General features: G+C 36.8%; 1 protein-coding gene across 19 annotated transcripts in view; it reads left to right on the top strand.

The window, feature by feature from the left end:
* Nucleotides 1-26,346, top strand: part of PTPRK (protein tyrosine phosphatase, receptor type K) — a 388,760-nt gene that overhangs the window by 336,368 nt on the left and 26,046 nt on the right. For 3 of the 19 annotated variants that reach the window (XM_017739549.1, XM_017739550.1, XM_017739544.1), the window contains exons 14-18: nt 14,975-15,113; nt 16,210-16,251; nt 18,393-18,422; nt 22,058-22,227; nt 24,358-24,393. In XM_017739549.1, coding sequence (XP_017595038.1) covers nt 14,975-15,113; nt 16,210-16,251; nt 18,393-18,422; nt 22,058-22,227; nt 24,358-24,393 — 417 coding nt within the window. The remainder of the gene's footprint in view (nt 1-14,974; nt 15,114-16,209; nt 16,252-18,392; nt 18,423-22,057; nt 22,228-24,357; nt 24,394-26,346) is intronic. The other 16 variants (XM_017739557.1, XM_017739556.1, XM_017739555.1 and 13 more) reach the window with 11 other exon arrangements.

The raw sequence follows: 26,346 nt of genomic DNA, 5'->3' as shown, positions 1-26,346 counted from the left end.
TAACCTCAGAAATTATTCTCAAGCCATTTCTGTTCATTTCATTGTGGCTGGGACAGACCCTTGTGCACAAGGAGCCCTGCTTGAAGTGGGAGGGATAGCCCGGCGCTGAAACTAACTCAGCTTAATCTCAGCTGTAATCTTCCCTGATCCAATGTTGAAGACAGGAATGAAATCCAAGATGACATATTCTGTTACTAGAGTATTTGATGGGCCAAGAATGTGAGAAAGGTCTCTACAAAACTCTGAGCAGGAGTTCCTTAGAGTTGTTACCCTCCTGCAGCAGCACAGGCATAGTGGAAGTGCTGTGGGGGAAGGATATTCGGGTTTAATGGGGAAGTACATACCAGTTATAGAAAGCTATTTCCTTTGGACTTATGGGATGAGGACTATTTGCCTTTTTCAGAAAAATTTGTTTGAATTTGGCTGTTGCTGTCACTGGGTTTCCAATCAGCATTTGTAATTAAAAGTTCTTAAATATTAATGGTACTTTTTATCCTTGCCAGAAGTCGAGATTAGTGTAAGATGGTTCTATGTAATGAAACTTGGTTTGAATTCACATTCACTAAGTGAACATTGTTAAGTCAATGAGCTGAGTGAGAATGAAATTTAGTGTATTGTTACTAAGTAAAAGATTTCATGTTTCTTGAAAGAGGCTTTGCAAGTGTTCAATAAACAGAGTGAAATTGATATTATATTAAAAATATCTTCTGGTGATAAAACTGATTTAATAAATACCTGCAATGTCTATGAATGCTTAATAAGGCATTTTTTTGTTAGTGGGCATAAATACATTTTTCTGTAAGTGTCTGAAATAAGATTTTTTGCATATGATTCTGCTGGAAGCTTAGAGCAAATACATCTAACTAATTGTTGAAAAATGTTTAAGTATTGCGTTTATGTAAACTGATAGTCCTTAAATTGGCATCTTTGTTCACGACATTTCATGAAGTAAAAGACAGAATCTTGAAATCAGACTTTTCTTTCAGTAGTTTCCATTAAGAGTGGTTGAACCACTCCTTTTTTGTCCATCCTGGTGTAACCCTCTTGATTTCAGTAGAAGTCCTGCTCTCAAATGCATATGGAGATATTCAGTTTGCCAGGTCTCAAGAGAGTAACTGAATGTAAAGAATATTTAAAATATTTGAAGTAGACTGAACATTTTTTAGTTTAAAAACCTGTTCAGACTAGTTCACAATACAAATAAAAGTTTTTTGAAAAATAAATAGACAATGAAATTTAGTCATTGCTTTTCTTATCTTTAGACTTAACCTGATTTGGATTCATTTGGTCAGCAAAGGTTACTTTTATGAATAATTTCTTTATGCTCGGGAAGAAAGTACTCAGGCTTAAAAGCCTTAAAAGAAACATCAAGGGTAAAAGCAGTGCAATACTTTGAGACAGGAATTGTATGATTGTGGAGCGGGGGCAAAGGTAAGGGAAGGTTAAATGACAGGATCTTTGTTGATATTTTCTGTTAAGTGGAAGGTGACATCACTTCCCTCATTTGAGTGATGTTGTTTGGTTGTTTCTATCTGCACAGTAAGAAATAGGAAGGGATGTATTTGCTCCGACTAAAGGTGAAGGCTTACTAGCAGTGACCCAAGGTGTATATCACAAGGAGGTTCATCTGTAAATGACTCCATGCAGGTTTGATAGTGCCTTCCAGTGCTTCTGCCTTTCAGATTCCTAACACTATTTGCATTCCTGTTCTGCCCATCTCACAAAAAAGCAGAGAATTTATGCAGACCAAATGGTAGTTTTCTGGGGTGGCTGCATATGTAGTTGCATCTGGAGTTCCCATTGCTAACTAACACAAGGCATGGACTTTCTGGATTGTACAAAGTAATGTCTGTAATAGGTCTGGATTGTGCCTTTAGAAAGAAGGAAAGAAATAGGCCACCTCTCTCACTCACAGAGATCCACATTTGGATTTGCTTCTCTTTTTATTGGCATATATCTCTCAGATTCATGTAGTGAGGGATAAAATCCCCATCCAATTTAAACTGATATTTTACAATCACAAATAACTGATTTCATTTACATTTCTTACTTTTCTTTTTCAGCATTTTTTCCTGTGTTCTAGTGATAAAAAAAGGCTTTTATAGTTTTCTTATGAAGTTTAATGTAGTCCCAAGTTATTTAATATTTGCTTCAGAAATACATTATTATTCTCCACTTTCTGTTTCTTAAATGCTTGAAGTATGCAAACAGTTTTGAATTTAATTTTATTTTTTGAGTATTTGGTAAATAGCAGGCATGATCATATTGGATTGCACTATGTTTTCATGTAGTACTTACTAGTCTTATCATTATACCAGAATCAGGCAAGAGAAGGTCTATCAGATATTCCATTCATTGGCTAATATATTTCCCGGGTGTACATTTCTTTTCAGACATTCGTTGAAATATGACAATTCATCTGATTTATGACAGCTGTTCAAGCAATCTGAAAGTCATCTCCTGTGTTGGTGCTGTCTGAATATATGAGGTTGAATCCATCAGCCCAAGTTTGAAAATTTTGGCCAGCTGTCTCTAAGAAAGCTGATAGATAACATTGCTTGGGTTTTAGGGAATGAGAAGTTGAAGTGAACCATTCATTAAAGTCGTATCAAGTTAGTCAGTGAATAAATCCATTTTTCCTGCCCTTGAAAAGATGAAAGGCTGTTTTTGCCGTGAATGGCCAGGAATACCTGCTTATAAATGGGAACTCACAGTGTGGAGTGGCCTGGGTGTTTCAAATTGCAGTTCACATTTGCCAAAGAGACAATGGAAATGAGGTATATACAGGTGTGTTTTAGCTTGTGTCTCTGAACACTAGAGCACATTGTTTTAATGTCAGTTCTTGTTTAATACAATCTTTGTTGTCATTTTAAGATGTAAATTTGGTTTTGATCATTGTTAGACATAACTCAGGGCCTCAGTATAGATATTTTTGCCACCTCATCTGCAAGAGTTCTTGGCACTCCATCAGTTTAAGGTGATTTTCTCCTCCAAATCAGTCACATTTTAATCAGATCACAACTGAAAACCCTAAAACTAGATTTAAAATATAAATACCAGAACAGTAATCTTCTTTGCTGACAATCCGTTACATAAATCATAATACAATATTTGCATGTTATAGTTGGCTTCATTTATTTTGACTTTTATGTGAATTTGAAGCTTTTGTTAAATATATGGTTGGGGTTTTTTCCTTTGATACAGCTGTATTTTCCTGGAGAAACTAGCTGAGAAAGCAGCAGCCCAAGGCATATCCAATACAGAGCAGGCCGTTCCATCCTCTGGATAAAAACAGCCAAACACTCTACTACCTATGTAAAACGCGCACTGAGGGGGCACCAAAGTCATTTTCAAACTGATACCTTTTAGTTCTGCATACTGTACAGCCATTACTACCTTTCCTACATCCTCACTGTCTTTTGCCAGAGTGTGTGCTTTGTGAAATTAAAAACTGGTTCATCTTTACCTTTTATGAACCAGTATAATAACAGATACAAAAAGTTCATCTAACTTTAATCATAGAAGTTCTCTATTACACCTGGTTCCCTTTCACAGTCTTGTGTGAATATTTCCTCAAGTAATGGAAATAACAAAAAATCTCTCTATTTTTTTCAGATGAGGGAGATTATTAGAGTTTAAGATTTGAAGATAACTTCAGTATTAAAAGAAAAAAATGCGAAAAAGTAGAGTCAAAGGTTCAGAAAGTGAACCCTTGACAGTCTTTTTTCTTGCAGACCTGTGTTGTCCTGTAGTCTGCAGGACTGCCATCTCTTCTTCGTGGTTGAAAGTTTCTTTGACATATTAATAATGTAGGCATATATAGAAAGAGAGGCAATGACACAGTGTGAAAGGCTTTTAATATCATTACAGGTCCTGATCTGAACTCAATAATCAATGGCAATCAACCCAGAGCTGTGGTTATTGATGTGTTTTTCATGCAGTTGTCATTGCATTAGCTGCAGGTTGTTGCAGTGTCATTATGTCTGTGTTTTTAGATGTCAAATGTGGTAAACAAGCCTACAGACAGGCTCATGACTTCTTACACAGGGTTTAAGGCTTAGGTAACATATTTGGGTTGGAAATGGCGGTGTAGCAGAATATGACAAAGCTTTTAGCCAGCTAAAGGCTGCTGCCCTCACATCACAGCTGGTAGACTAGCACAGATAAGCACCATGGCTTTGATATTTCAGTCCAAAATCAGGTGGCAGAGCTTAAAGTGCTGGCATAAGACCTTTCAGATGTATTTGGATAAGCAGATTTGGGAGCAACTGCATAATTAGGGTAATGGCTGAGATAGTACTTGCAGCCTGCTGTGATGTGCAGCTGGGTGATATCCCCCACTGGTTTGGAAGAGGATATTTGCCTTTCCCTCATGCTCCCAGACATCCAGCTGCTTAAGACAGGTGTCTTAAGCAGTAGTGCTAAAAAGTTCAGGAGAACCTCAAGAGTTTTGACCCATGTAACTTTCTGGGAGCAGATGCTCTTCCAATAGGAAGGCTTTACATGGGAAAAAAGGGTTCTCTGCCATGGCTGTTGCACTCCAGTGCAGTTGTTTCCCAGCCAGCCCAGTGGACTCCTACAAACACTACACCATGTTATTAAGGTATTATAGAACTGAAGAAGATGCAAAAAAATTCTCTAAATGGAAGAATATAGTTCTTGTGAAAAAAAGCATCTTTGCTTCTTTCAGAGTATATCTATTTACTCTTCCACTCTATGTGAAAACATACCAAATTTTACAAGAAACAAAATACCAAAGGCTATCAGTCATAACAGTAATAATCTGGGATACTAATAACAGATGGGTTATTAAAGATTATATATAAACCATACATATATGCTATATATAAAATTTAATCTATGCATGTTCGGAAAAACTAGGACCTACCTCCAAAGGAAGAATTAACCACTTGTTTTCTTGGAGGGTTCTATGTATTTTCTCACCTTCCACCATTCTGAATGGCACATAACAACTGATAACTGCTATCAAAGGCTACTAAATTTAGCACTATACAAACTTTAATTTGTGTGGGTTTGGTTTTTTGGAAAGGACAAAGGAAAGATGATTTCTGTTCTTCCTCCTTGCCTCAGTCTTTTGATTCCATCTGCAATGTTATTAGCACCACATTTGGTATAAGAAAATTTTTCATCTTGGGAATTTCTGTATTTTGAGCTATCATTCACAATGAGAGTTTGCACTTTTCTGGTGGAGGAGAGTCAAGCTGTCCTTACTTCTTTCAGTGTAATTACGCAGGTCTGCAATAACTCTGCAATTCCTGCACTACCAGTAAATTCTCACTTGTGATTTTATAGTTGCTTAAATTAGCAGAAATTATTTACAGAATATTATTTTCAATAAATATAGCAAAATGGAACTTCAGACATTTGAGAGTAATATTTTTCCCCATAAACCATGTCATGTGCCTAGATAAGTGATAATGATCATTATAATGTACTTTCTCTGCTAAACTTCTTAAATGCTATCTGGTGGAAAGGCACATAAAGATGAGGCATTGTGTATATTTGTTATCAAACATTGCTTTTTTTAGTAATTTTAAGAATTAATTCTGAGCTAACAAGATGTATAGGACTCATTGTCAACACCAGGTAACTTCTCAGTGTGGTGTCTTGCGCAGTTGAAATTTTAAAACATCAAGAGAGATTTTATCTTTAAAAACACATGTTTTTGAAGGCAGTTTGTTTAGAGTAAAACTTGAAAGTTGATGGATTTATAATGTGGCCAAACACTAACTTAACAAATTATCTCATTAGCAAGAGGCTGACTGCTTTTATATGTTCCCAGGAAATAATGCTGCAACAGGTCTAACAGGTCCATTGCGCTTATAAGGGGAGTGATCACAATGACCTTAAGAAATGGTAACATTCCATCCAACAAGCAATTTTTAAATCAGGTAGATCAGAGGATCATTCTTAGCCAATACCCCTTTCCAGAAAATCAGAGAGAAATAGTGGTTTATATTTCATTGTTTCAGCCTGATGACCATGAATATTATGTATTTATACATCCATTTTTTTAGGTACCCTTTTCAAGATCTGTTAATACACATGCCATGAAAAAATTTGGTTTGAATTTTTAGATCTCTACTTCCATATTGGCTACTGAAAGAAGTACATCAAGTGGCTCAAGAAAGCCTTATTTTGAAATTCTTTTTTGGCAAGACAGAGAACATTAACCAGATTCCCAAAAAAAAAAGTCACATTAGGTGTTTCCCTGAATTTTTCCAACATTTCAAATATGCAGCTGTTACAGGATGAGATCTGGTATTTTATAACAAGCCCTTAATATTGTCCACAACCTATATTTTAGAACATCGTGTAGATTTCTAAAACCTGAGTTCTCACAGAGATTAGGATTTTTTCAGCTAAATCTCCAGCCTTTGCATTGTTAATGACAATTTTGAAATTATGACCTGAAAGGGAACTTCAAAGATTGAAAAACACACTGTAGTAGACCCCTGGAAATATGGTATCCTGATTCCTTTCAAATATTTATTGTCATTTGTTTTGAAGGTAAGGCTGTCCAGAATGGGATGGGAGAAAAAAAGGTTGCATCATGGATTTTCTGGTGTCAAATAGACTAACCAATAGACTCAAATTTATCCACATGTAAAACTCAACAACATAATTTATTCTTAGTGTTTTGGAGCTGAAGGTTCCAAAGGCACCTTAACCACCTGGACTCCATCATGGGCTGTGTCCAGGAGGAGTCTCCCCTCTCTTGGGCAATGCTGCCGCAAGATGGAGACAGGCCATGTTCCTCTGACCTTGGCATTTGCTCTTTGCTTTGAGAGGTGCCATTTCAGAAGCCTTAGCCCACATTTTTATCTCGTGTCCTGTCCCATTTAAGACAACTGAACTAGAAACTGACAGTGTTACTCCAACTTACACCCCTGTATAAAATGCCTTGTCACAGTTGCCATCTGTATTTGCCCAGAGCTTTTTGTGTCCTGGGGGCACAGTTGCATCACTGAGCCAGCTCCCTTAAAGCTAACTTAGTTATTTCTGCATAAACAGCTGTTTTCTTGCATGAGGATAGCAGCTTGCAATTCAAAAGCTTTAAAACCTGTGGATATATATAACATTCACTGAACATCCTAATTCCCTGTAACCAAATCCTATCCTTGCCATAGTTTTAAAGATGGTAAAGTGCCTGCAAAGTGCATGGGCTCCAGAAGTATGTCTTAGTGGCAAAAGTTGTAGAAATGCATTGATGGCACTAATTTTCCCTTTCAATGTGACCCAGGGACAGCAGGGCAGAGTGTTGCAGGAACACTGTCTCCTCAGCATTGTTCTTGCTCTGGCTCTCTTCATCTGCTCATGTTCAAGGTTTCTCAGCTAGTGAGGCAAACAGATTCAGCACTTTCTTCACCTGATACTTCTGAATCTATTAAGGTAAACTCTTTTCTAATTGGTCATAAATTCACGGACATTACTGATCTCAGAGCCCTCATTAATTTTCTTTTCAGGCCCTTATAGCAGCAGAGTCTTGGTTCACATGATTCTGTTTTCCTTAGAGTTTCCTACCAAAGTAGTACCATCAGTGAAGTGATCTGAAGGTTCTGGAGAATTGTAGAGAAGTGTTTGATTTTTTTTTTTTATTGTATATTACTTACCAAAGCAACATTTATCAACATTTGAGAGGGCTTAACAGCACTACTCAGGAACTGGTCTTTTATACATAAATGTATGTATTATACTGGAATTCCAGGTAGCATTATCATTATTGTGGGGTAGTATAAGATATGCTGTGCTAGATGGTTTAATTAATTAAAATGTATATAAATATTTATAAGCTATGTGTTCGTAATTTTAAAAGCATCCAGTGGCATAATATCAGGCTATTTTTCTGCATTATCTGGAAGCAGGATGTGTAAGCAGGTGGTCACCTGTTTACTTGATACCATATTTGTATGCACAGCCAACTGTGGGACTCCCTGTGCTTAACTTCTACAGCTCCTTACACCACCACAAACCTGACTAAATAGAGGTTAGCCTGAAGCTGTATTTATTTCAGTTTTGCATGTAAACAATCAGAAGGGGCCCATAAATAGTGTCTGTATCCATTTCTGCAGCAATGACCTCTTACGTAGAGAACATAGTCATATTTAATTTTGTCCATATGAAGGCTTTACTTATCACAAAGATTTTGGGCCTTGAGGGCTCCGTCTGTTAGGCTCAGCATCTGGACCTGGTGATACCTCCCCCTTTCCCCCAGTGAGGGACACTCATGAGGATAAATTTGGCACATTATGTTGCAACACAAATGTGAGACAGCAGATTTAATCTAAGCATCACCTCACTACCCTCCCCTTTCAGGACAAGTTCAGAGAAGAGGCTGGTGGTGCCTGGAATCCCCCTTTCCACTGGCAGAGCCTGTTAAATGCTCTTGCTTGGGACAGTCATGAACCTGGTTACCATGGTGACAGGGATGAACCTGACACTTCAGAGCACAGCTCAGGGAATCACACTCTGTGTTCACAATCACATGCAATTTTTCTTTCTAATAAAGCTACCCTAAAAATCTGTAATTTAGAATCCTGGAAGCAAAGCTTAAATGGATCCAAACCCCAGTGAATTTCTGGCATGCCTTCATCTCCCAGAAGCTGTACTCCAAGAGAGGAATTCTTTAGGAGCTATAGGGAAGGGATAATTGTGGAGATTCCCACTAAATATATCTTCAGCTTTCAACTTGAGAAAGCAAAATCAGTAGTGCTGTACCAAAGTGACCCATGTGAGGATATCTTTAAGACCTCACGATTCATGTGTGTAGTTTGCTAGAAAAAGTTGCACATCCTGTCTCCTGATCCCTACAAATATACATTAAAATGTTTTCAGCAAATAGAATCATCTCAGACTTTTTAAAAAACTTTTAATAAAGCTAAAAGGGATCTTCTCTCACTGAACTTGAATTTATTAATTAAATTTCAGACTTATAAAAATTTCCTTAATTGCACAATGATTATCACTGTAGCAAAGCAGTAACAAAACAAGACTGATGCAGGCAGAACAGTCTTTCTGGGCAGATGATTAAAACACAGGGCAGGCCAGTCTTAAAGAAAATATTTGTCATAGACTGTCAGTTTCTCAACAAGCCCTTTTCTCAGCTGGTAGACTGACATCTCCAGAGCTACCTTCAGTTTCATTTGATGTTATCATGATGTTGCCTTGTTGAACTCATTCAGATATCATTCCTGGATTTAATTAAAGGTTTCCAAATGCCACATAACAAAAGTGCAGAACAGATTATCTTGAGCAGAGCTGTTTTGAATATCAAGCTATGCAGCAATAACACCTGTTTGTGAGAATTCAAAGATCTGCCATAAACAGAAATTAACATTCAAAGAAAATGCAGTATAATAGAATAGCAGCTTTAATCATACATAAAACTAAGTTTCTTTCCTTGCTCACACAAAGGAAACCCAGCATAAAATGCTGTGAATGTTAAGAGAGTCAAATCATATGGTGAGAAGGTTGCATATAAAAATGTTGTCAAAACATCTGATTTAAAGCTGTCTTTTAGAAGGCTGGCTGTTCTCTTAGTGGTACCATGCAAACAGTCCTGCCAAATCCTACCAGAATTTTCTGCTTGAATAATTGTATCTGGATGAGTGAGTAGAATATCATTATCTTGATTCCTACACCATCTTCTTGGGAAGGTATAGGTGAATAGATTTTGTGCTGCGTGTCATAAATTCTCTGAGAATTTTTCAAGGCTGTGTGTAAATTTTGAACCACAGAAGGAAGGAGAAGACAGTAAAGAAATATGTGCCATGACTGGATTCCTTATGCCACAGTATACTTCAAAACTTAACTGTTAATATTATACATGTGCTCAATTTTAGAAGTGGGTATTGGATATCGTGGTGTTTGATTAAAAATGCAGTTAAAAAATTTAGAGTAATAAGGTACATCAGGAAATTGTGAAAAGATGGATCCTACCTCACCAGCTGTTAGAGTTTTATTGTCCCTGAGTTAGCAATGCTAGTCTAATTTAGTGCTGTTAACAGTTGAACTTCATGGTATTGATCATGGAAGTTGACTGATTGAATATTCTCCTTTAGTATCTATGAAAACAAGGAGAACAACTTCTTATATGGTGACTATTACTGGCTATGTTCAGACTCAGAATAACTGGATCGAGTTATTTTATGAACTTTGTGAGTGAGACTGTGGAATATGATTGTTGTTACCGTTCATTAGTTCAGGAGAACTAGATAAATTGCTAAAATCCAGTGCTCTCCTCCCAGTCTAGCTCATAAATCTTCAGTGTAGGCAGCTATTTTTGTACAGGGGGAAAATGTAGTTAATGCTCTATTTCAGATCAGAAACTCTTCTTGCAAATTTTATGGAAGATGAATTTGCATGTGTTGAAAACTGTAGGATTAGTTCTTTTTAGGATCAAAATGCAGAAAACATTGTGAGATATGCAAGGCAAAGACATCATAAAAATTAACACTTATTTAATGGTCTGTTAGAGTCAGGCTGGCCAAAGGAATTAGTAGTCAATAGAGAGTCCATTTTTATATGATCATCATTCTGTTACCACACGAGATTCTTTCTCAGATCAATAAATTAGCTTTTAATAGAGTGTGATGTTCAAGATATAAGAGGATTGCAGGACTACAGTACTAAAAACGAACATTAAAAATTTGCAAAGCAGGTGTTTTTATAACTAAGTATATATAACTAAGTATAAGTAATTTAGAGCATTTTTGCCCTTTTTAGAAACATACAGTAGTTAACTCCAAGTATCAGAATAATTGTCTCTCCAATTTAGAGATGTCCTGTTAGGATCGTGTCATGGACAATGTCAAAGGCTTACAGAAGTCCAGAGAGATGATGTCTGTAACTCTTCCCTTGTCCTCTGATGTAGTCACTCCATCATAGAAGACCACTTGGTTGGTTAGGCAAGATTGTCCTTGGTGAAGCCTTGGTTACTTGGGTTACCTTGCTTGACAAAACCAGCAGTTCAGCTAACAGAAGAGCCACTTCTGTAGGGAACTAAATCCTGATTGTCTTGTAGAGGGTAGAGAAAGCAAGTTCTCAGGGTAACCAGAAGTTTACTTGCTGCTGTAGTCCTTGTGCAAGCAGCAGCCAGGAGACACTCACTTATATGTACGTGTAGGTTCAACATATGAACAGAAGTTTTCTCTGTTTTTCTCTTTGGTTATGTTTGGTTAAGCTTGCACATAGTTATTACAATACACTTTGAGCTATCAAAGTTAAAACACAAGTAATATGAAATGCTTTCAAATGCATAAGTTTCATTAAATTATTCTATGCTACCTTCAAGAGATTCCTCAAAATAATCATTGCATGCAATACACATAGATTACAGTATGATTTATGTCTATGATTGCTTTCATATAGTCCCCAAATGTAGCAGTCTGGAGAATGCATATATTATCTGTTGCTGGAAATATATGTATAATAATCCTGGCTTCATTTAAGTGCCAAAGAAATTTTTCTGCTGATATTGGTGAGACAGGTATCGTTTTGCCAGTAGATTTTAGCTTTTTGGGTTTAGGAGGCTCATGCACTAGATTAAACACTTGGTTAATGTATGACTATTCAATGACATTTTTCTCAACTAATTTAGGACTCTGTGGTACCTTTCTAGTGAACACCAGCTTTATCTCATAAGTAGCCTTAAAGTTCATGGAATGAGTTACTGTCCCTTACTTCAAAAACCTTAATGTGAGGAAACAAGAACAAATGGTAAAGCAGTCGATATCCTCCTGGCTTTCCACTGCTGTTCGAAAATCTTGACAGAGAGCTTCATTTTGAAGTTACTGATGATCCAAACCAATCATTTCCTGGAGAGTATATAATAAAACACCTGTCCCTAAGTTAGCCAAATAAGTAAACACCCTTAGTAACCTTTCCATCAGATTTTCTGAGATGTGGGTGGTTGTTTCTCTAAAGTAACCTTTATGAATGAAACAACTGTATGTGTGGCCATGAAATAATTTTAAACGTCACTCTGGGAAACACGTATATTTTAGTTTGCTCTATCAAATTATAAGGGTCCTATCTTGCTCCAGGGAAATGTGAAACTGTTCTGTCACTCTTTCTCCTTTACTCTCTCATCACTAGTACTCCTTTGAAAATAACCACTGTTCCAATCAAAGCTCAAAACCTGTACTGTTGCATGTATTTTTGAGCCTTCAAGTTTTGAAGTGCATCTCCAGGTCACATCCAATCCCTGTGATTGTATTTTGAAATCTCTCAGAGACTTCACCTTAAATCTCCATCCACACAGCTAAATCTCTTTGCTCTCGCCTTAGTTATTTTGCAGATTGAGTATTTCTTCCTTTTGCTAGGTCAGAGCTGCCCAGCTGCATTCATATTGTACAATTCCAGACACAACAACTATCCCAGTCCTGCACACTTCCTCTTTACCCTTCCCATGTCCTTGCTGTTTCTCAGTACTCCATAGAGCAAACATGATTTTTTTTTTCCCCATTGGCATATTAAGCCATTTATATTTAGCTTAGATTTGTCTTTTGACTCTACTGATTGGCCTTTTGGCTCTACTGCTTATCAAATGTTCATTCACATTTGTCACATCCAGCCCAGCTAATCCTGGACTGGGAGTTGATTCATTTTAAGCATGGAGAATGTTGAATATCTTTATCTTCCAGTTCTGCCTCAAAAGTCATGCCCCTCATTTCCTTTGTTAGACAGCATCATTTGTGTTTCCAACATTAATTCTAGCTCATATGTGTTGTACCTGCACACACCACTTGTCTGATCCCCACTTTTACCCCTTGACACCTCAACAACACACAATACAAACAAAAGATATTCAGTCCTCACAGGTTATGTATTCAAGTGTGCATGCAGGCGTGTATTTACATAGAGAAGGAAGCATTTAGTGTTTCTGAGTAGACAGAGTTCAAGCTGTAGGTGAGAGAGATGATTATAATGATGAATTCTTATGATGATGATTAAGTTTTACGATTAAAGCACTGCCAGATCTCTCACTGTCTGTCTACCTCTCATGTGGGTGTCTGGAAGAGAGTATGTTCCTAACTCAGAAGGTTTTTCTGAGGGTAAGTTGTTACTACATGGTTCAAATACTGCTGAGATGAAGGTTACAGAAACAAGTAATAAAGAGAAATTTTAAACAACAGCATTATCCTTCCCTCGAAAGGTCCTATGGGTTCCCGCACATGGAATCTGAATAGAAATGATCTGTGTAATATGGTTAAACCCAGAAAGTGTTAGATACAATTATCCCTGATAATGACTGCATTGGCTTTCTGACAGGAGTAGATTTTCAAGGGAGCAGTAGCCTTTCTCTCTTATGACTTCACCTTGGTTTTCATTCTGCTGCTTTTGGTGATCTGTTGAGAAGCATCCTAGTTTCAGACTAAAGGACACTTTCTGCGTAATGACATAGGCACGACGATACCAGCAGTTTGTAACTATTCCACGTGAAGCTGCTGCGAGGGGAGAGTTTAAGTGGCATCTGCTGCACACTGGGTGGAGAGTGAGAGAAGAAGGGCCAGAGGGAGAGCAAGCACATGGACCCCTTCATGCCAGTGAGTGGAGGAAAGGCCACAGCCTTAGAAAGCAGGAACTAGAGAACTGGAAACCATTTTCTATTCTACAAGTAAACATCTCATGGGATTTTACCCCTGGCTGAAACCTATTTATATTTTTCATATTTTTACCAGGCTGGAAAAGCTCACATCCCTGATCCATTGCACACCAGGCTGTTATGCAAAGAGGTGCAGACTGAATTGCTTTGCGCTTTCCTGTATATTCTATTTTTCTCTCTGCTGTAACCTGTAGCCTCAGCCTACTCAGCTGTGTTACACAGTGGTTTCATCTCTCTGTAGAACACTGGTTTGTGGGTTTTTTTCCAGGGCCTATAAACAGAAATAAAACTCCTGCTGACTTTAGGCTTGACTTTGTGGATGACCTTATTTAGAGAATCAAAATTCCCAGTAGAATGCAGATCTCAGACCAGATGCTGTAAGGTGAATTAATGTCCAAAGGTGGACTGAAACTGGATGGAGAAGCACTGCAGCTTAAGGTTCAGATTGTGGCTTGGAAAAAAGTGTTTTACTATTTGTGTGTTAATGTTTTCTTACTATTCAGTGTTAAATATTCCATATTTAATATCTGAAAAAATATCATGAAATAAGGTAATGGTGGTAAGTTGATGGATTGTCTCTCCTTTGTCTTCTGCTTTTTAATGCTGTAACTTATTTGGAAATCCAGGTGCATAAACACTTCTGCATGTGTGGAGGTGTATATACACATATGTATTTATTCACCTGTATATATACACATATACTTGCTTTTGCAAGGAGGGCAACAAAGATGGTGAAGGGCCTTGAGAAGAAGCCACATGAGGAGCAGCTGAGGTCACTTGGTCTCTTCAGGCTGGAGAAGAGGAGGCTGAGGGGACACCTCATTGAAGTTACAACTTCCTTGTGAGGGGAAGAGGAGGGGCAGGCACTGATCTCTGCTCTGGGGTGCCCACTGACAGGACCTGAGGGAATGGCCTGGAGTTGTGTCAGGGGAGGTTTAGGTTGGGTATTAGTAAAAGATTCTTCACCCAGACAGAGGTTGGGCACTGGAACAGGCTCCCCAGGGAAGTGGTCACAACACCAAGCCTGACAGAGTTCAATTATTTGGACAATGCTCTGAGGCCCATGGTGTGACTTTTGGGGATGGTGCTGTGCAGGACCAGGAGTTGGACTTGATGATCCTTGTAGGTCCATTTCAACTATGCTTATTCTATGGTTCTGTTAAGTTTATACTGTGTCTATGTACATATGTGTAGATATTTAAACACGTGATGCCTCTGTCTATATTTTGACTACTGTTTGTAGTCAAATTGTATTGACACACACATATTTGAAAATTATCACCAAAAATTATTTCCTTGTCTCTCATGCTTACACATTTAAGTAACTTCTATTTTTGATTCATTTAGCAGCAGCAACAGAAGAACCTGAGGTGATTCCGGATCCAGCTAAACAAACAGATCGAGTGGTGAAAATAGCAGGAATAAGTGCTGGAATTCTGGTATTCATCCTACTTCTCCTTGTTGTCATATTGATCGTCAAAAAAAGGTAAGAGAATTATCTGTGCTGATTGATCTTTTTTTTCTCCCCTCCCTATCAAACAATAAAAAAGGGTGTTTTTTACAGGTCTTTAGAAAAAAAGTTTTAGGACTGGTAGGTCACACTGGTTTTTGGACTAGTTCTTTGTGTTTTCTTTTGGTTTTGCTGTGATTCTTAGGATGTCTTTAAAGAGAGGATTTCTTTATATTTAAAATCTGATAACTATACATTTTCTCACACCTATTTATTTCCAAGGGTTTTTAAGTTGGAGATGGAAGAATGTACAGAATATTAAAGTGGGTGGAATTGAAATTCATGGAGCCTTTTTTATTTTTTAAAGCAAAGAAAAAATAGTAACTTATTATTAATACACTTTTCATGCTTTAACCACTTAATATTATTTTCTCTATGCAGTTCTAATGAGTTATTTGTATCTGTATGTTACCCAGCTTGCAAAATAATGTAATTTTATACCTCTATTTATGCTCTTGTAAACCTGGAGTTTTTTCTTAAAAGACATACCACATCACTGTAAAATTATCTAGTGAGTCCTTAGTGCATGCAATTGTTTAAAAGTGTATTAATTTGAGTGAACTTACATTTTTTTCAGTGCTTTCTTAGACAGTAAGCAATATCGCCATCTTCTGGCACTGTTCAATGCTAACCCTGCATCCCAATCCTCCTCCCTGTAGTAACTTGTGCTATCCTATTGCTTGGTCAGTGTTTCAAAGCCTAGCCTTCCCAGTAGTTGCAAGTCTTTTCACCCGGCTTAAAATTCCATAATATGTCCCTGTAACTCCGTAGTTATAGTACAGAAACTAATTCCTCTCTCTCTGTGCACTCCCTCCCTGGCGGGTCCCCTTCACGTGGCACAAGCTGGTTTCTCTTGGATAGAACGAGCCCTTTGCCTTCCCATGGTGTGTGCGTTGCGTTCCCTTGCCTTTTGCAGGAGTTATAATAAAAAGTATTTTTGTAATTGTTGCGTATATTCCTCTGAAATGCAGCTTGCTATTAATTTTAAAGATTAAGATCATTCTCTATGTTATAATTACTGGTTTGCATTAGATTTTTTTAATTTATTGCCTTTTTACAATTATCCCTGGAGATATATAACTTGGAGAAGAAACGTCTGCATTAGAAACATTAGGTATGCTTATAGTGTTCTGTGTTAGTTAGCTACATATGTGATTTTTCCCAAAAGTGCTTTTACTTTTCTCTGTTGTTTACCTCTGTGGTTGAGAATTAACACATATGCAAAACGTCCAACTCATCATATGCTAAAAAAGACATACCAGTATTCCTTATTTACACAACTTTTGAAAAACAAAAAAATAAGTTGTTTTTCAGCTTTTAGGAGGAAATCTCTATATTGTAGCTTTGTAGCAAGGTATGTGCTGGGAAGTATGATCTTAGTGCGTGTTACAGTGGTCCCCTTACGTTTAATAGAAAATTCTGTGTGTGCATGTGTGTTCGTGTGTGAGAGAGAGACCATCTAACACTACAGTGTCAGTCACTTCCAGATGTGATTGACTAGTTTTGCAAGTAACAAACAAACAAACAAATCCATGTGTTTATTTTTCCTATCCTTTTTGCCTCTTCCTTTCAGAGTCCTTTTAGGCTCAAATTTTCACTATTGAATTGTTTGACCAAAGTCAGTTAATTATATCTGTGAAGTGATATTTTTAAATTTCCACTTTTGCCCCCTTCCCTCCTCTGAACCTGTGAAGGCAATATCCTTTTAGGAATTATCATCACTTTAAGCACATAATATTTCTAAACTCCTGTACTATTTTGTATTCTAAATAGGTGAGAAATTAACCTGCTTAATGAATCTTTAATGTTTGGCAATTTTTCATCATGATAGTTTAATTGGTTGGCTATTGCGTATGTTGTAGGTGTGTCATTCTTCTCCCCCTCTGCCTTTAGTGAAAATGGGCACTTATTTAATACCAGCTTTAGTCAAGTCTCTTAGAAAAGGCATAGGAAAACTGTGTTCCTGAGTTAAATCAGTCCATCTAGTGAATCAGGGCAATTCATATCATGAAGCCAGAAACAGCTTTAAAAACTCTGACACATTCACATATACAAAAACACACTTCACTTAGTTTTGGTGGGACTGAAAACCAATCTGTCTGAATCATCCTCTGTAGTGTACCTATTCAGTGATCCATTATGTAGTATCCCTTTTGGTACCTGAATTGACCACAGCTTTTTAGATGGAAAAGTCAATAAAACAATGGTTTCTGCATTTTTATTAGTTTATTAAGTTGTATGCACAGCCACCACTATCTCAAACTGATTAAATGCAGCATTACATTTTATTGAAAAATGGAGTACTAAGCAGTTTTGTTCATGAGCTTGAGATGTTTTAGACTTTGCCTGATCATTTTATACAAATTGGTTTGAAGTTTTCCTGAATGAAGCTCTTAACAGCTTTTACAGACTTTTACTGGAGTAATCAAACCAGCTAAGAAAAGGGATACTGCATCTTTAACAAGCAATGCCATTTTTATTTTCGAAATCATTGTTGGACTATTTCCAAATGTCCTTCATTTCCTTCCATTTGTTTACCTTCCATATTTTTGACGCTTAGCATGTCTACATCGGCATTTCCAATTGTAAGATTTTAAAATAGAAAGCATATGTTTGCATCCAGGAAATGTGTGGTGTATATGCCAGTACACACATGTCTGCTGGAAATGTGCAGTTTTCTTTAAAATGTGTGTACTCATATAGCTACACATACTACGCATACAAACATATATGTATACAACTGTGTACTGATAAAGATGTTAATGGGAATGACAAGAAATTGTTTTCTGATTAAATGTATTTATAATGGAACCTTTATTTTTTGTGATGGAAAAGTAAAAAGCATATCTGCTGCACAAGATTTGTACACAGCTGTTCATTTGTCATGACATCTAGGCGGTAATCATTATATTATGCTGAACTGCATGTTGAAATTACACAATCCATTTAATTTTCAAAATATTTGGCAATAAGTGAAATCTCAGCATGTAATTTTCTCAAGTGGTCTTTCTAAAAAAACAAATCATTTTTATACGCTAGGGGTTTTTTGGTTTTGGTTTTTTTTTTGTTTGTTTTTAACTGCATGGCAAAGTAAGGCTAGTTTGTGCATGAGCAAGTTGAAATGCTAACCAAAGAAACATGAATTTTTCAACTTTTTTTTAAACGCACATTTCTCTGCTTTATTGGATGTGACAGAGTCACGCTTTTCATTCACCATTGCTTCTCTTTTTCCACTGTCTGTGATTTGCTTGCCAGGAGGAGCTACTATTCTTACTCCTACTATCTGTAAGTAGAATATGGGTGACGTACTATTTTACGTGTTTTAAAGATGCAGTATCCCTTTTTAAAAAAGAAAAACAGTCTCTATAATTTTTCCAAAGTTCTATTGATTGTTACTTTTTGTTGTTCTCAGGCTTGAAAAATTGCTTGTATCATTGTTCCTTTTATTCTTACCCTGTTGTTTCTTTTTTTTAAAGGGATATTGTATTTCTGACTGTATATTGAGACTTTAGCTTTTGCTACAGATTTTTCCTTAACTATCATTTTAGTTTATTATAATCATAATTTAATTTGCATTATGGTTCACAGCAACACATCAGACTGAGGAAAAAAGCTCTTTTCCCATTTCCTAGTTAGTGAACTGTGCCTGTAAATCACAAACTGAACTTTCTTCAAGTGTCAGTTCAGGAGTGATCTTGTGCACCGCCTCTCCTGTGCAGGTTGTAGGCAGATGCCAAACTTTTATAAATGGTTTATGGTCTGCCTCTTTTGCTTTTGAGGTGCTTTGCATACACATCTTTAAGTGTGGATCTTATTTTATGGCATTGGTTTGTATAAAGTTTTGCTTCACTGAAGAAAAACTGACTTTTTTTATACTTGTTGACCAAATGAGTTTTTGTGAGGACTGTGACAGTTTTGTCTGTGATTGAGCAAGCAGTTACACACCTCCTTCATTTTAAATAAATGCACAAAGCCCTTGACTTCAGAGGAGTTCTAGGCATGCACTTGAGTGCTTTGATGAAGTGGTGGTGTCCGATAATGATGCTCTTCCACATTTTTAGGCAAAATTAGTGGACTTCTTTAAACAAACTTAAAAAAAAAGATAAGCTAGTTTAGGTAACTGCCATTCTCTGATGTATTGTGACAAATTATAATTTCCTTGTTAAATAACAATTGCTTCAACTCAAGATAATTAACCACACAGTTTCATCCTATGATGAAGCACATTTCCCCTCCAACCACTGTAACACCCACCTGTGCAGATTCATCCAACTGAATCCTTTAGCAGATAATGAGAATCATTTACACTTTCTGTCAGCTTCAAGTCCTTTAACCTAATGATTCGCCTAACTATCACGAAGCATAGATTGCATGTGCCTTTAACTGAGTGAGGGAAGGAAAAAAAAGGAAAGGAAAGGAAAAAGAAGTCATCAAACTGCAAGGGAGCCAGGAGCTGTTGAACAATAAAGCTGTCCTCCCACTTCCCAGCAGCTTTGGGTTGCAGTAATACAACACAATAGGCCTTTTTAGGCATTGAAGCAGAGCCTAAGAATTAGAAAGTAGCTACTGTAATAAGCTAATAACATGAAAGCCTTAATAGCTGTTGATTTATTTAGCTTAGCTAGCAGGTTTTGTTACAAAGTGATGCTTCAAAGAAAAGCTTAATATCGTCGAGAGATGAGATGTAATAGTCTTTTTGTTCTGTTTCTGTTAGGAAAAGGTGCTCTTCAGTGTACAGAGACTATTTGAAAGGCTTTGAAACTTAAAAAACTACTTTGAACTAGAAATGCTAGTTTTGTGAAGGCTTTGATACTATTGGGAACCAGTTATAAAGCTCAAGCAGTTTCACTCTTGGAAGTTCTTATGGTCTTCATTTGTTCAACCAGAGTGTCATTTAAACCAGTTCCTCTTAAGTGGAAAGGAATGTGTGGAGTAAATGTATAAAATAAAGCATTTTAGGGGGGACATTCAACATTTTTTTTTTTTTTTCATTTAACAACTGCTACAGAACTCCATCAAACAACAGTTTGATGAAAAAAATGATAGGTTTATAGACCACCTTTGGGATTTTTGTAGCGAGAATATTACTGAGTGGTAATTTTCCAACTATTCCATCCGTAGATGGAGAAAAAGAAGGGGGGAGGTGTTGTGGGAAATGTGACAAAATAAGGACCTGAGTCTGATTGGTGGAAGAATATATTATTCACAGGAGGGCTTTGTCCATCCATATTCTACATTGTGGTCCCTCATCATGAACCAAGACTCTTTACTTAAGAAACAGCCCTATGACTTTTTCTTAAATATGCACAAGCATGAAGTACTTTTGCCCTAGAGAACAGTGTAGGTCCTTTCTGGTGAACATTCCCAGGACTCAACAAGTAAATGGATGGATAATTTGCACTAATAGTCTTCATAGAATCCCAGAATTTTTTGTGTTGGAATGGACCCTAAAGATCATCTACTTCCAAGCCCCCTGCTGTGGGCAGGGACATCTTCCACCAGATCAGATTCCTCAGAGCCCCATCCAGCATGGCCTTGAAAATGTCCAGAGAGGGGAAGTCCACAACCTCTTTGGGCAACTAGTGTCAATGTCTCATCACCTTGATAGCAAGGAATATCTTCCTAATATCTAGTATTCTAATATGTAATAAGTGTCTAATATTATCCTTGTCTGCTCTTAGAATGTGAATGGCATATTTAAAGTTGGAAGTCCTTTTAGTCAAGAGAAATGTAAGATAAACACTGTCTAAACAATTACCAGAGCATTTGATGGTATTCTGTGCAGAAAAAGCTTATGAAGATAAGCAGTGTTTTAAATATACATTTTCAAGAACTCAGTGTCTTAAGTGATTGTGTCTCTCCCATATGGCGTCAGATTTATCCAACTAAACAGGTCTGTTATCTGTTGTATTGTAGTCATGGTTTCAGCTGAAAACAGGGAGATTTCAGAACAGTGTAATGCATGTTACAGGTTTCTGCAGAACCAAGGTGCACCTCATGCTGCTCTGCATAGTTCCTGCTACTTGAGATATATGCTTTAAGTGCTGTAGGCTTTAAGTTATAATTAAAATATATTACCTTCTTCCATCTGACTCCTGGAGACAGTGAAAATCACTTCCAATTCTTTATCAAAAGGGGGGAATTGAGAGATATTTCTGAAATGTGTACTTTAAGAGCATTGGCTGTTAATTTGAGGGGTTTAGTTGTACAGATTAGGTTGGTCTTTAACTGTGATACAGAGTGTAAGACTGTTAATGTCAAGATTGCGATGTTCCCAAACTGCATGAAAGGGTAGAATGATGAGGGTGGTTTTGTTTTTCAAAGAACCAAAGTTCAGTATCAGGAACATAGTGTGGTATTCTCTTGTATCTTGTATATTGAACGGGCAGCACAACCTTTTACATAAAACGTAATATAAATATGTATTGAATAATTATGTTTCTTTTGTTACTTCATAGGTTTTTTGACTAACAAAGTAATTTAGAAGGTTACATGACTCTTTTTCCCAACAAGGCAAGCAAGGGGAATGAATTATCCATTTATAAAATCAAAACAGATATTTAAATGGAGATGGTTGATAAAACTGCATGCACAGATGCTTCTTATTTGTCATTTCAGTTAAAATGTAATTATATTCTCTAATTTGTTTATATTAGTGTAATTACTCCACAGGAAAAAAAATTACTACCAGGCTACAGAAGTAAGCACTTCTGTGCTTACAGCATTTTTGTGTGTGTACAGAAAACACAAGACCATGACTGTTTCATAGCAGGGTGCACAGTTTTACCAATTACATGCTGAAAAAATTGTACAAAGGGAAATAAGTCAAACTTTTCAGTCACTCAGGATTATAGAGAATGATTACTGTAGACACAAATGTTCATCAAATATTAAGGTAGTTTACGTTTTGTCTTTTTTTGGCTGGGCAGCAAACTTGCAAAGAAGCGCAAGGATGCCATGGGAACCACCCGCCAGGAGATGACCCACATGGTGAATGCCATGGACAGGAGTTACGCCGACCAGAGCACTCTGCATGCAGAGGATCCCCTGTCAATCACATTTATGGACTCTCATAACTTCAGCCCCAGATGTAAGTAGAGAGTGATAGATACTCCAGAGTGTAGGTGAATATGGAAACGCAGAAAACAATTCTGCTGTTAAGGAAAATTGTTTTGAGCTCCAGCTTTTCCAGGAACACTGGTAAAGCAAAAGGCTGAGTAGGGATATTTGTGTGTTATCCTTATTGGAATGCGGGAAGTTATTTAATTAAATATTTGCATGTGCTTTCACTATGCAATGATATTTGTTTTAGGGAAAGCATTATACCTATTCTAGAATAACTCAGTTAAAACTTGAAATTGAGTTTTCCCTCATGAGACTATTTAATGCCAGCACATAAAATATTACTGCATAACACCGTGTCTGTCATGAAAAAAAATAATATGAGGTCCAAATTAATTTCTATTTTTTTGGCAGCAAGGACATTACAACAGAAGGAAACATTGACAATTTTTATTGCTGTTTGTGAAGTTTAGGAACAAGCTTATTAATATATCTGCAAATTTGTTCTATATTTGTATTCATATTTTATAGAGATGCCAACTGTCTGGTTTTGAAAAAGTTTGGGCTTCTGACTGTTAAGGGTTATAGCTGCCACTGTTCAGCACTCTTGCCTCCCAACATCTGCTCTATACCTTGCCAAAAGCAAGATACTCCACTGGCAGACTGAATATTTCAAAACTAGTGTATAAGTTACAAAGGGATACAGTTCTGCCATGGAGCTGGTAGGAACCTGAGCTTCGCACAGCTCCATGGACTTGTGGCTTGGCTTTAAATAGATCTGAGCTGCCTGAGCTGCTTCTGAAGTGCCATCTTCTGGGAATGGCACTCCATATCCCTTCTTGTCTCCAATACCGCTTACCATGCTTGAGCAAAATACATCCCTTAAGGCTCTTAAGATCTTTCCTGGTTGTTTTAAGGGAAATGGGTTTTGGAGTAGGGTTTGTTGCTTGGTTTATTGAAGCTTACCAAACTGCAAAATGCTAACATTTTAAGTGTCTCATAACCAATTATAAATGGGAGTTTAGTATCAGCCTGGTGGTTTTTCTACACAGTTTTGGCTGGAACAGTTTGAAAAGTCTCCAACGTTTGATGTCTTATTGGCATTGAAATTTGTGGAGGCAGGATTGCAGAGACATTTTGATATGGACTGTGATGGTGGATCCCAGGCTAAGTATTCATCAGGAATTTACATGGCTATTAGTGAACCAGGGCTGCCAGGCACACAGGCAGCCTTTCAGATGGACTGATATGATGCCAAGGCCATGAGCTCCAGCCACCACAGCTGTCCTGGTTGGTTGGCAAAGAAGTCCAACATCACCGATTTCTAACATCCTAGGTATGTGATTTTTTGTGTATTGGAGGATTTGTTTCTCCTGACCATTGTCTGTGCTAATACGAGTGTTCCAAGCTTTCAGGGTTTCCTGAAAGTAACAAACTTTTCAGGCAGATTGTTTGAGAACTGGAGCTTAATTCTGTCACAGACACGTTGAAATTATAATTTTTTGTTCCAGACTGGAACAAAAACAAATCCTGGATTCTGCCATTTCTGTCCGAAACAGTGCATTTATCTCTGCATGGTTCTTGTGATAATGAAAGATAAAATTCTATGAATTTTATTCAGACATCTGCATCTGTGTATCTGTGATTTTCCTGTACTCATTATGAGCAATCTCTTTGGTACTGCACATTAAAAAAGCTATTAACAGTAAGAATGTATATAATTTTTTTTAATTACCTGGAAAACTTTATAGAAATACCATTTTATTTTGAGATTAGCTATTCAACTATTACATGAGAGGATAGGTTTAAAAGGAAAGAAGTGAGTTCTATGAAAGTGAACCTTTATTGTGAAGTGAAAAAACAATAGTGAAGGAGGAGCCCTTTCAAAAACTAAATTGCATGCAATGTCTTCTTTATTTCATTTCAGTAAGGATCTCTTTGCTCTGATCATTACATTTCTGAAGTGTGAAATCACTGCCTTTCATTCCTCTTTTATTCAGGATGCTTTCTGGAACTGTATTTGTTCTGGTTTTCTCTTGTAATAAAATTAATGGAGTTTAGTTAACACTTGGTTATACTCTGAAGTATATTGTTTTTATTCTTAAAAATACATAAATTAAGGGTAATGTATTTCTTCATGGGCTTTGTTTTCCTACAGTGCCCAATGATCCACTTGTGCCGACAGCTGTGTTAGGTGAGGACCCTAGTCCATCATTATCCATTCCTGCATGAGTTTTGTCTCCTTGCATGGTTGAACGTTGAAACAGCTTGTTTTATGTAAAACTATGCTGTTGCCAGAAAATAATTCTACTCTCAGTTCATCAATTCAGACAACTGACAACAATTTCAGAATAAAAATTATTTTATATACTCATTAAGAAGTTATTCCTAGCCACTGCTAACTGAAGAGTAAATGAGGAAATATGTAAATGGAAAATACTAAAATTTTTCTCCCCAGAGCTTTGAAACTGAGTTCCAATAAACTGATATGTGAAACTAGAGCTCTATTAAGATATCTTTACAAATAAAATGCAGGTCCACATTAGCATTTTTTGGCACCCAAAGCTCAATTTTCTAAGTAAAGAGAATGAGAAGAAAAATAGAAAAGGGAAAAACTTTCAGAATATCTAAGAGGAAACAACAACTTTCTTTGCATGTTCTGAGCAGGTACTTCTGTATACTTGTATTAATTACATAATTTAGTTGGCAATAACTAGTAAATTTTTCAGCTTTATACTTACTTTAACAAGAAGAACATACATTGAAATGGACAGACTGCCTATGTCAATGCTGCATCTAACACTGAATGAAGGTTTTAGTGTTGTTTTTTTTTTTTTTTTTAAATAAGATAAAGATATAATTTATACTCACATTTTCGGTTGGATAAACACAATGTGCAGTATTGGGTTTCAGTCAGTTGCTGAGGTTATTTTAGGATAAAAGACAAATATCAGGAAGTGGATGTGAATGTAGACAAGTTGAAAATTAGATTCCTAGAAGTAAAGCTTAAAGGGACCTGGGGGCAATTAAATCCCTTCACTGCTTTGAAGACGGACATTATACATATAATACAGATTCTTTATGGAAATCGTCTCATTATGTTTTAAAAATCTGTAGCAGTTTTGCTCTTGCACTGGAATGTTCCAGTGCCTCAGTCCTTCTTAGTAAAAATAAATTCCAATTCATATTAGTATTATTTGGGACCCAAAGGTCAATTTTTTGAGTATTAATTACTACTAACTGTTACTACTAAGTATTATTAATGCTCACCCCTAGTTTTTCCTAACTAGGCTTATCTAGACTAAATCTTCATTGCTGTGGATTGAGCCATTTCCTTTTGAGAGACTCCTAGAAAATATGGAAAACTGGCACATTTCTGTCCTTTCAAAACAGTCTTTTACACATTAAAAGGCTCTTGTGTCCTCAATTATTTCTCTTTTAGTTGAGTTTAACCCCATCATTTCACTTGTAGCTGATGTTTTCTAAATTTGTTGTCATTATTTTCCTCTGAATGCTTTCCAACTTTCCAAGTCATAGGCTGAATTTTAAATTGCAGTGCCCCAAATCAGGCACAGTTCTTGGAAGAAGTCTTAAAGCTGAGCTGAGTGGAATAGGTACCCCAATGCCCCACTTTTACTGTTTCTGCTAAATGAACTGTATTTTCTCCTTTTTATTGTGCTCACGTTACTGACTTGCATTGAGTTATCTGTAAAATCACAGTTATCATTTTCCAGTCTATGACTCCATTCTGCAGTTATATATTTCACTTCCCTTTCCAACACACACTATTGTTGCATTCACCATTCAATTCACCTTGTTGATTTTCACATTGTCTCCCAAATAATCAAGAGAACTTTGAAGTCTGATCCTGTGAGGTACCTTCCCATACTGCCATGGTATTTGCTGCTGTGGTAGGCACAGTTACAGACAGCTGTGAATACCAAGGGCAAGGAACTAACTGAAGAACAGCTTAATAGTTCCTGTCTGCATTTCCATTTGCTAGTAATTCTATTCTGGGCATGATAATCTCTTCCTATAAGCAAACCATTGATAGCTGGAAGAGATAATATTTTTCATTGAGTGGACTGAAATAGTGGAGAGAAGTGTACAAACTTTTGGGCACACCATGTAGTAGAGGCTGGGTACC

The sequence above is a fragment of the Corvus brachyrhynchos genome, unplaced genomic scaffold (genome assembly GCF_000691975.1).
Source record: "Corvus brachyrhynchos isolate BGI_N302 unplaced genomic scaffold, ASM69197v1 scaffold14, whole genome shotgun sequence".
NCBI lineage: Eukaryota > Metazoa > Chordata > Aves > Passeriformes > Corvidae > Corvus > Corvus brachyrhynchos.
The sequence above is the reverse complement of the archived record's forward strand: the minus strand, read 5'-3'. Positions and strand labels throughout refer to the sequence as shown.